Raw genomic sequence first — 10,447 nt, 5'->3', positions numbered from 1 at the left:
ACTACCTAACTATATTACTAACTGTATTACATTTTTACCCTTAATACTCCCCCTCAATCTCAACTGGGGTAACCCAGTTTGAGATTGGAAGAACAACTGCAATCACTGTTATGAAATCAGAAAACAGAACACAGAGTTGAATCATCTGCAGTCTTGCAATCACTTGAAACTTGAAAGGCTGTTTTTGATGAAATCACATCTCAGGACACCATTTTCGATTGGGGAAATCTACTGCTTCAAACTTTCTTCTGAACATGGCGACGAGAACTTTCTTCTGTTCCTGGTTTTCTAGACTGTTGGCTTTTTAAAGTTTCGCCCTTGTCGATGTAATACAATCCTGAGTAAGGCCATTAAAATTTTCCATATGAGCCGATTTCTCTAAATGTTGGCTTTTCAAGTAACATCTTTCTTGTTCAGCCACTTGTGAGTTTGCAAATTGCTAGAATCCTGACCTCAATCTTTTCAATCTTTTCCTCCGAATTAGCCCCATTGTCTCACTGTTGTACTGACAACAATCCACAGAAAGCTTCTTGCTTGAAGAAACAGTCTCCAATCTATCAGTTCCCCTAATACATTTCGAGTGGGCAAATTAAGAATAGCCTCTTATAAAGTTGTAACACACCCTCATGCCGGTTATAACAATTCCTTGCGGGATTACCCTTCGTGGGATTTACCGTCATCAACTTTATTTAACATTGGCATCGGCCTTTAAAACAGAAAATTAACAAACTATAGTGTGGCATCGACCTTAACTATAGTACCACGGGATCGCCCTTTGTGGATTTTATCAAAAAACAAGTACTTCGAACAATGGCATCGGCCTTCACAATTTCAACAACTGAAAATCAACATCTATGTAGGATTACCCTTCGTGGGATTTACCTACTCAAAACACGGAATTAACCTTCGTGGGATTTACCGTTTACAACTTCTTCAAACTTCATCGTATAACTGGACTTACTGTAGATTCATACTAACAACTGAGTTGGTTAGACTCGACATTATAGGCTGAGATAAGAGAAAATTACTGCACAAACTCCTCAACATAATTGCAGAAAATCAGTGAAACAGAGAGACAATAATTGGATATTGCAAACTTCCTGAGTAATTCGACAATGAACACCCTAAAGATATTAGTAGCAATCAAACCCAAGAATCCATACCCATTTCTCCAAACATATCAAGATTTGCATAAACATCAAACCCAACAAGAGAAACAGAGCAGAATTTCAATGAAGCAGAGATAGAACTGGACACCATCATACAAATTGCACAATCTAGCAATAACCAATATTCTTGAATCCAAATATCCCAAATATCACGAACAGTGATCTTGAAATGAAGAATCTTGAAATTCAGAAAAAGTGGCTGAAAGATTTAACATTCACATGAAAATTCTGAGCTGGGCAATTCGTCAAATACCTGGACTGCAGCGAACAAGAAGCAGAAGATTTTGGGAAACACCTGGACCAAAACAAAATCCCTAACAACAACGCCACTGCGCAATCTGTGTACGGAGAACCAGGAGGAGGATAGCGTGGGATCGTTGAAAGAGATGGAGTCGCCGAGGTCGGTGGGGCGATAGTGGCGGGGGACGACGAAGAAGACCCCAAACCCTAGAGAGCAACACCATGGCGGCCTCAGCTATCGAGTCCGTGCAATGCTTCGGTCGGAAGAAGACGGGGTGCGTGCTGCACAGCTAGATCTTGAGGATCAGAGAGAAGGACTCGCATCTCGGCGAGAGTACGGCTCGGATATCTTGTCTCGTTTTAGGGCAAAATCCCATTTCTTTTTCATTGCCCAACTCCAAGTCTCAACTTGTTCGTCCTTTCGAAATCCACCAAACACGCGACCCAGATTTTGAGTCTCGCAGCTTAACCGCTGCAGCTGGAAAAGATTATCACGGCATTGACGTCGTTCTTTTCGCCTGGTCAATCTTGCCTTCCTCGCCTCTCAAGAGCACAATCAACCGCCAAGAAGTCGAGAATCCGACCCCTACAACTCCAGCTCCGACCAAATTCTTGTTGTTACCGACCAAAACCCAGTTGAAATCAACGAGGTCAGTGACGACGTTTTTCAGTCGATTCGCATCCACAAAAAACTGAGTAAGAACTTGATTCTGCTTCCTTCTCTGGTTCAGGGATCAGAGAGAAGAAGGAAACACCAAAGAACTTAGACGAAAAATTCAAGAAAATCTGAAGAGAAAATAAAACTAGAAAAAGAAATCTAAAAGAAAATACGGAACCACCAGAATCAATGGCGTAAACCTGGTGGCTCTGATACCATGTTAACTACATTGCAATGGTTGGGAATTGAAAGGAAAATCAAGAACAATGGATGAAGAGAATGATGAACACAGAGATATTAGAAAGAGAAATAGGATTTGTATATTAACTAATCAAATGAAGATTACACATACTGTTTATATAGAAATTCTAACCACTTTAACCAAATACTAACTACCTAACTATATTACTAACTGTATTACATTTTTACCCTTAATACATGCGTGGGCATGGAGACGGAGAAAATGCAAGAGTCAGAGGTTTCTTGGATGGAAACGTCGGCGTTTGAGTGGAAGGGGAGCTCGAGGACGCTGGCGAACAGGTGGGGGAGTCTTCCGAGCTTCTTTGGCGGCGTGGAAGAGGATGTCACGACGTCGTATAACGTATTACGCTTTTGGGACGAAGGGTGGACTTTCTTCTTCATGGGTTACTGGTTTTTTTTTTTTTTTTTTTTTTTTTTTTCTGCAGCGAAGAAGTTGAAGAAGAATTTGGATTCAACTTTGTTCACAGTTTGCTTCTTGCAGCTAAATTGCAAAAGTAATAATTTAATGAGGGAATTTGCAGCAAGTTGTAAAAATTGGGCCCTAAAATGCCCATGTTGTTGTAGATTAAACATAGATCCCAAATGGATTGTTTGAATCCAATTTTTAGCCCACTAAAGAACCCTTAATATCACTTTCGTGGTTAAGAGGATTTACTCTTGTAGTTACATCTGATATCATTTCGTTACCCATTATTATTTGTATAAACAAAAACACATACAATTTTTTTTTATCAATCTTAGTTACAAGTTATCTCTCCATCCAAAATAGTGAAAGTCATTTAAAAGTATTTAAACTTGGTTAAGCCACTTTGTATTATGGTAGAGTGATATTCCTTTTTATTTGTAAGTGATAGGTCTTAGGTTCGATTATCGTAAATGTGAATTTGAACCACATTAGCGCTAGTTCATTGTGAGACTTAGCCATATGTCCCTCCTTTAGTGGTAACCTTTAAACCATTCTTGAATTAAAGTATTTGTTTTCAAATTGAATTTAAAACATAACCACAAGGGTATTATTAAAACTGTATTTTAATTAGTAAAATTAATATAAGACCAACACCAGAGAAAAAAATGGACAAAGATTGTGGAAGATGATCCTCTCCGGATCCACTTTGATCCCCACATTCTAATCGCGTTTATCATACATTGTGCGACCAGTTTTTGTTAGATATTATTTGTGTTTAATTTTAAATAAAAAAAGTCAAATGATTTTTGACCGCACAATACACGATGAATAACTAAGATGTACCAAAGATCGGTTTAAAGGACAATATATTTAATTTAAAAAAAAAAAAGACAAGATATTTAAAAGGAACATGTCTTGTTTGTTACCTACCACTACAATTAAGTGTAAAGGAATTATGGAAGGATTATGCCATCTTTTGTTTACACTTGATTAAAATGGACCCAAAGTTAAAAAAATTAATTTCATTTGACTTTTATGACCCTGTTGACCTCAAAACTAGCATTGTTGAGTCTTGGTTTGAGGGTGACATGATTGACTTTTCACTATCTGAAGAAACGGTGTCGTATAATGCATGCCAATTGGCAAGGGAATAAAAACAAAAATGGAGAAGTGGGGTATCGATCCCCATACCTCTCGCATGCTAAGCGAGCGCTCTACCATCTGAGCTACATCCCCATTTTAATTATTGTATCACATTTATAATTATTCAAAGGGTAACTTTGGTAATTTAGGAATGTTTTCTTGGGAGCTTCACTTTTGAAACCTACCCGCCGAAGCAAAGATCCCCACTTTGGGATTTATTCGTTGGGAAAAAGACGAAAACCCCCGATCCGCTTTTACTTGTCGTTACTAACGGGTCTAAGTTGATTTCCCTTTCTTTAACTGTTCAAATGTTTCAGCTCGCTAAGTTTTTATAGTCTAATGAGCGCAGACTAGTGCTTGGATACGGTTTTCTGATTGTAAAATATTTTTTTATTTTTTATTTTTCTTAATCCATATATATTTTTGTTCATCTTATAATGAAAATTTTTAAGTACCAATGACAATTCACCTTTTTAATACGAGAATATATGTAAAAGATTAAAAATTTCAATTAAATCATATGAAAAATAAATAAATAAAGTCATAATAGCTTAAAAGATTAAAGTTATAATTTAATAATAAAATAGATGCTACTAAAGTTGGAGAGCAAAATGCCTTCAATCGTGACTTTATGTGACCGACCCAAAAAGATGGACACGTGTAGGTTGCCAAACCCACTACACAAGAAATCAAAAAGCCTCCAACAACTCTTTTTATTTATCTTTTAATTTACTTTATCTTTTTGTACCCGATATTTTAGCCACCCATTCTATTGCAAGACTCTCGTGGGTCCGACCTTTTTCATTCATAATTATCCAGGTTCCCCAAAATGCCCTCATCACTCATCGGTTTTTATTGTGTTTTTTAATATAGGTTTTTTTTTTAAATAAATAAAGAGATTTAATTAAAATTTGAAATCTCGAATATAACCGTCTCCATACAATCAAATTTAAAGCTCTCTTGTTCAAAAATAAAATAAAAATTTAAAACTCTTCATGGCCGAAATCAGTAAACAATAATGCCAAAAATATTAGTTCGCTACAGTAAAGTCAAAGTGAGCTAATATGTAAGCCACAAAGTTTGCTTCTTTGAAGATATGGTTCTGCCTTTTGCAATGAAAATCAGAGGCTAGCCATCTAATATCATCCACAATTGTTTTGAGGTGGGCACCGCCTGAATCACTAGCCTGGAGTCCCGTTCCATCGTTAAGTTCCTAAACCCCTTGCATCTGACATACAAAAGACCCTTTAAAGCAATGGTATCCACAACAAATTGATATATTTATTTATTTATTTGCATGAATTTAGGAGAAAATACATTCTAATTTATACATGGCCATAAAAAGAAGATTGATAGATTGATAGGTTGTGTTTGTTTCACAAGTAAAAATTCGTACTATACTTGATTTTTTCAAAGACATAGGATATTTGATTTGGGTGACTCTAACATTCTCAATATTAAGAGTGTATTGTTTAAGAGTAAGGAACAAAAAAGATTATGATAAAAAAAACTAAGTCAACTACTCGCATTGTTTACATATACGTGTAACTAAGCATCTTCTGCACTTAAATGAAGTTAGCGTCCAAAGTTGTACTGCTGATAAATGTTCAAATGCAGTAACTTCAGCACAATAATCTCACAATAATCTCATAAGCAAGTGACCATCAAAGAAGCAATCTTGAGAAGGAAGCAGATTCTCTGCCCTCTCACTTTCTGTGCTCTTTTATTTGTGTGGTCACGGTTAAACCACGTCAACATTTTATATTATTTTTTTATAAAAATAATAAGATAAAAAATAATAATAATATATAATGTTGACATAACTTAACCGTGATCACACAAAATAAAAAAGTATAGAAAAATACAAAAAATAGGAGGACAGAGAATCTGCTTTATCTTGAGAATCCTCAAAGCAACTTTACCTTCGAACACAAGTTTGACAAGACATCAACTACAACACTTTCATTTTTTACATAAACACATGTTTCGAACCATCAATCCTATCAAGAGGGACGTAATAAGACCGATAGGACAATAAATAAATAAAACTATTTTTAGTGACCAATCTTTGTTCCTCTAGTCAATTGTGGAATGTGGATCCTCTTCAGATTTTATTTTGTGAGAATTCTAAAAAATCTTAAATTGTGTCTTTTGTACATTATGCGATTAATTTTTATCAGATATTATTAATGTTTAATTTTAAATAAAATTATTTAAAATAATTTATAATCACACGATATACGATGAATATATATAATTTGAGGATGAGGATTATGCTTGAAGCTACGACATAAGTTCCATTTTTTTTTTGAATAAACAATATTATATACATTAAAGAGAAGGGGTGATTAACCTCATAATATAATAAGCATTAATATAGTTCAAATTCGTCTTGCCGAGAATTGAATCTAAGACATTTCACTTATTAATGTAACAAAATATTACTATATCGTAATACTAAGTGATTACGTAAGTTCCAATTTAGGATTTGCATAATCACACACGATCCTTGTTCGCCCAAAAGGGAAATTGCTTAGGGTATAATAGTAAACAGACAACTCGGCTCCCGTAAATCCAACGAAAGCCAGACCCACTTGTTTAACTATGTTAACAAGACAGTTGTACTGTACATTTCTTATATACAATACAAGAACTGTAGATAGTCATTTCAGATTTGTGCTTTCTTCTTCTCTCCTTCTTCCTCTCTCTCCTCTCCGGGGCTCAATTCCCCATTTCATTCCGATCCCCAAAAAATCAGTGCGCGAGAACCAGTAGCAGAGCAAAGAAGGAGAGGTGATTACTGCCTCTGGTCCAAGTGAGAATTTTCTCGCTCGATTTGGTAATTTTCCATCACTTTCTCGAGAAAATAATCATGGGTCTTCGTTTTGAATGTTTAATTTTCATGGGTTGTGTTTTTCGTGTGTTGGGTAATCGTTTTTACGCCGTTCTTGAATCTAATTTTCCGTTTTGATAATTTGATTTACAGAGAAATAGGTGATTTTTCTGATCTGAATCTGATCCGGATCTGGGTCTTCGATTGGACTGACTTTCCGTGCGATTATTACCGTAAATTTGTAATCTTTGAGCATTTTGAGCCCTGGGGCTGAGTTGTAGAAGTGGATCTAGTCGTTTGCTCTGAAAATCGGACTGACTCGGCCGAGTTATACTCTTTGACTCACTGAATCTTTGGTAATGGAGACTCTTCATGTTGTGGCGCAGCATAAGAACCAGTACTACAGCCGGGGGAAGTCACACGGCCCGGGCAGAGTCGGCCCGTCGCCGTCCAAGGGCTTCCGAGGGATCAATTGCCGGACTTTCCAATCCGGGTCAGGTATGCTCCCTACCCCGTCCAAGGCTTGCTCTACTCCTGTATCCAAACAGAGAGCATGCTCTGCTTCTCCTTCTCCTAGGATAACTGCACCTAGTCCAAACAAGACGCATACACCTAGTCCAGTTTCACAGTCCGATAGCAGGACACTGAGTAAAAGCACCCCAATTGCTATCAATGTCAAAAACTCGAAGAAAGGCAAGCACTTCAATGGAAGTTTTTCATTTTCTGAGCTCTGGGCCGGCCCGGCTTACTCCAACTCTCCCCCACCGAGTTCGTTGCCAATCCCCAAGTTTTCAATCCGTCCCAAGAGAACCGTGTCGCTCGAATTGCCCAAGTCGCCCGCTGACAGCGAAATGCACCACCCAATTGCCAAGTCTGCACCTGCATCCCCAACTAGGGAGCATGGTGGGTCTGCTGCTAGGGATCTCTTTGACAACGCTGACTCCGCGACCAAGACTCTGCGTCGCATTCTGAATCTCGATGTTGACGATGAATGAATGGCGGATGGAGCACTAAGGCTCCTGTAAATAGGGTTTAGATTGTTTATAGAATGAATAAATTGGTTGGTAGACTTGGTAGTCTTGGGGGTTGTGATGAGTGTGTTTAGTTTTCTGTGGTGGTGCTACAAGTTAAAGTCATGGTTGTGGTGGGTTAACGATCTCTGGATGTTGGATGTGGAGTTGGTATTGGGAGATGAATGGTTTGTTCGTAGAAATTGGCATGGTACGTGTAATACGGGATTTTCGGCATGGTTGGAACTGACCGAATTTTTAAGGAAGCAGAAGGAAATAGTGGTAGGCTTGTACTATCGAAGCGGATGTTGTCTGCACTTTGGAATGCGGGAGATGAATGTTGGGAAAAACTGACATTGAATGTGTGATATGGGATTTTCGACGTGGAACTTAACTGAAATTTTAAGGAAGCAGAAGGGAAATAGTGGTACAAGGCGTGTACTTTTGAAGCGGATGGTTGCCAGCTTTCTGGAATGGGAGGGATTGTGCAACTCGTCATTACATATGAAAGCAGAGGGAAACTACATTAGACTTGAATGTTCTAATGTAATCCCCTCACAAGTTCGCTAATTCTTGTTAACCCTTTTAGAGTTAGGTTTAGGTGTCTCGTTTCGTTTTTTGTATGTATACTGTATAATGTGTAGGGATCTGTCCATAAGAGCTCTGTTGGTTTCTATAGGTTTCGTTTTTCTTCTGCATTGCGTCTTTGCTTCCTTAAGATTTAGAGTTAGTGTCCGTATAAATAGTCTAACATCGGTTAGTCTCTTTGTTCCGTAGTTCAGCATTGTCCCAATAGCTGCTTAGGTAATCTTCTTTCATTAAACTCTCTGCCTTTGCTGTTATAGCCTTGTTTGCCTTCATACTCAACGTAACGTTCTTTACTTCTGATAACAATCTAACCCCTTTAACTACACTCTTATCAAAGGGTGTTCCGCCCCCTTCACCATCTTTTCTGTTTTTTAAGAAAGAAAAGAGGGAAGGGGGAGTGATTGTTCATTCGTACTTCTGCTTCATTGCTTCTTCAGGTCTTTAGGGTTGGTCAATCTGTGGTTCTGTCCTGTAAGATGTCCTGAGTTGTTCTTGTAAATGAATTGTGCCGGTTGTGGTCTTCACATCGTTTTCATCCATGGAGGTTGTTAATCTCGCCCTGCCATCAACAAGGTAATAAATCTGTTTTCCAGGTTCCCTTCCATTGTTTTGCTTCCCAACTATTCTTCTATAGTTTGTTGCAGTTGTAACTAATATCTTCTTAATGCGTGTGAAGCAGCGTGCAAGTTGGGAAAGTATTCCGGAGGTGTTTTCGTTAGCAGTTCATGATGTAGTCCCTTACGCGTATGATGGTTCCTTGGTGAAGGCAAATGCAGTTCCAGTATATCATCACTTGTGTTGAGGAATGGATGATATGTGGAAAATCTCTCTTTGTCTTGTGTACCGGGGATTCCATCGATCGGACAATTGTCTTTGTCGGGTGGAGTATTGTAGAGTCGGACAAATATGTGGTCGCCATGTATATCGTCTACTTAAATTTCAATGTTGAGTCTGTTCTTCTGTTGTCTAATTTAAACTTCGATGCTAGCTTGCTTATCTTCGTCTTTCAGATCCGTACTTTAATTTTATGGAAGTTTACATTATTTATCTTTACAGTTTTTATGTGCTTTGTTGTTCGAAAGCTTATTACTGCGCTCACTGATTCGTACAGATTCAAGGGTTTGAATCTGCGAGTTAGTGATGTTTTGTTGCTATGAGAATTTGAAACTTGACACTGTTCACACAAAATTTCAGTCCGAAGGATTGTCTTCGGAGAGATTTTGGCAGTTCTTCGGAGAGATTTTGGGTACAGCTGCCCGTGTCACAACCCGCTGCTTTCGAGCCCCATACGGACATTTTTGCTGGACAGAGAGTTAAAGGAAAATTAATGAAAAGGGCTTAAAAATTTTGAGTTTTAACGATAAGAACAAAATAAAGGGTAAAGTAAATAGTATCAGGTTTGACTTTTTAGTATAAAAATGTGGTTTTTCATTAAAGTGAACAATACTGCGGGTTTTTCGTTAAAACTTCCACAGAGTATTTGAGTATTAGAAAAGTGACTTACGTGAAACAAGGATGCCTAGGTGGGCGGTATCTTAAACATGTTACGTGTTTCAATGTATGATGTGCGGCCACTTTAGAGTCTCTCGTTTCATGATAGTTTTTCAATAGGGGAGTGATAGCAGTACCCCTTCTATCATCATGCACACTTGTTTTTTATTATTTTTTGTCTTGGTTTATTGATCCAATCCAAGGTGTGAAAGGAGAAAGCGTGTTTATCATTTCCCTTCTCGATAATTTGTATGCAATTTGCTTCTCTGAATTATTGCAACTGAGTGTTCTTTTTCCTTTTCCCAGTTTTTTTCACTCCAATCATTGCTGCTCTGTGGTCCAATTTTTCACTGTGGTATAGGCGTGGAATGTGAACAGAAGAAAGGGATGACTGCCAAAGCCAAATTTGACAGACAGCCATCCTTTTTTTTCGATCCCTTTAAGCACCCCTTTGGCCTAAACTAGTCTTCTTTTACCCCTACCCTCATCACATCTTCAAAGTGCTTTTGGCTTTTCTTGGTAACTTGGCCTCGTCATTAGCTTTGCTCACTCATGCGAAGAGATTCTGTCTTGCAACTGAGGACATACTCTATTGTTTTTATCTTTATTCTATACTTTAATCTCGTGATAATAGAGATAGATATAAGA

At 37.8% G+C, this 10,447-nt stretch overlaps 1 protein-coding gene and 1 non-coding gene across 2 annotated transcripts; one reads left to right on the top strand and one right to left on the bottom strand.

Annotated features, from left to right (window-relative positions):
* Positions 1 to 3,897: 3,897 nt before the first annotated feature.
* TRNAA-AGC (transfer RNA alanine (anticodon AGC)) lies at positions 3,898 to 3,970 on the bottom strand. Its single transcript has one exon. It is a non-coding gene; the product is annotated as a tRNA-Ala (tRNA).
* Positions 3,971 to 6,498: 2,528 nt separating this feature from the next.
* On the top strand, positions 6,499 to 9,355 carry LOC103432418 (uncharacterized). The gene is made up of 3 exons (XM_029100345.2): positions 6,499 to 6,716; positions 6,864 to 8,881; positions 8,988 to 9,355. Exon 2 carries the CDS (start codon positions 7,070 to 7,072, stop codon positions 7,703 to 7,705), a length of 636 nt encoding a protein of 211 aa, XP_028956178.2. The 5' UTR covers positions 6,499 to 6,716; positions 6,864 to 7,069; the 3' UTR covers positions 7,706 to 8,881; positions 8,988 to 9,355.
* Positions 9,356 to 10,447: the final 1,092 nt, after the last annotated feature.

Source organism: Malus domestica, chromosome 03 (genome assembly GCF_042453785.1).
Source record: "Malus domestica chromosome 03, GDT2T_hap1".
Lineage (NCBI taxonomy): Eukaryota > Viridiplantae > Streptophyta > Magnoliopsida > Rosales > Rosaceae > Malus > Malus domestica.
The sequence above is the reverse complement of the archived record's forward strand: the minus strand, read 5'-3'. Positions and strand labels throughout refer to the sequence as shown.

Excerpts from the sequence above, each read along its gene's own strand:
- LOC103432418 (XM_029100345.2), top strand. The coding sequence starts at position 7,070 with ATGGAGACTCTTCATGTTGTGGCGCAGCATAAGAACCAGTACTACAGC.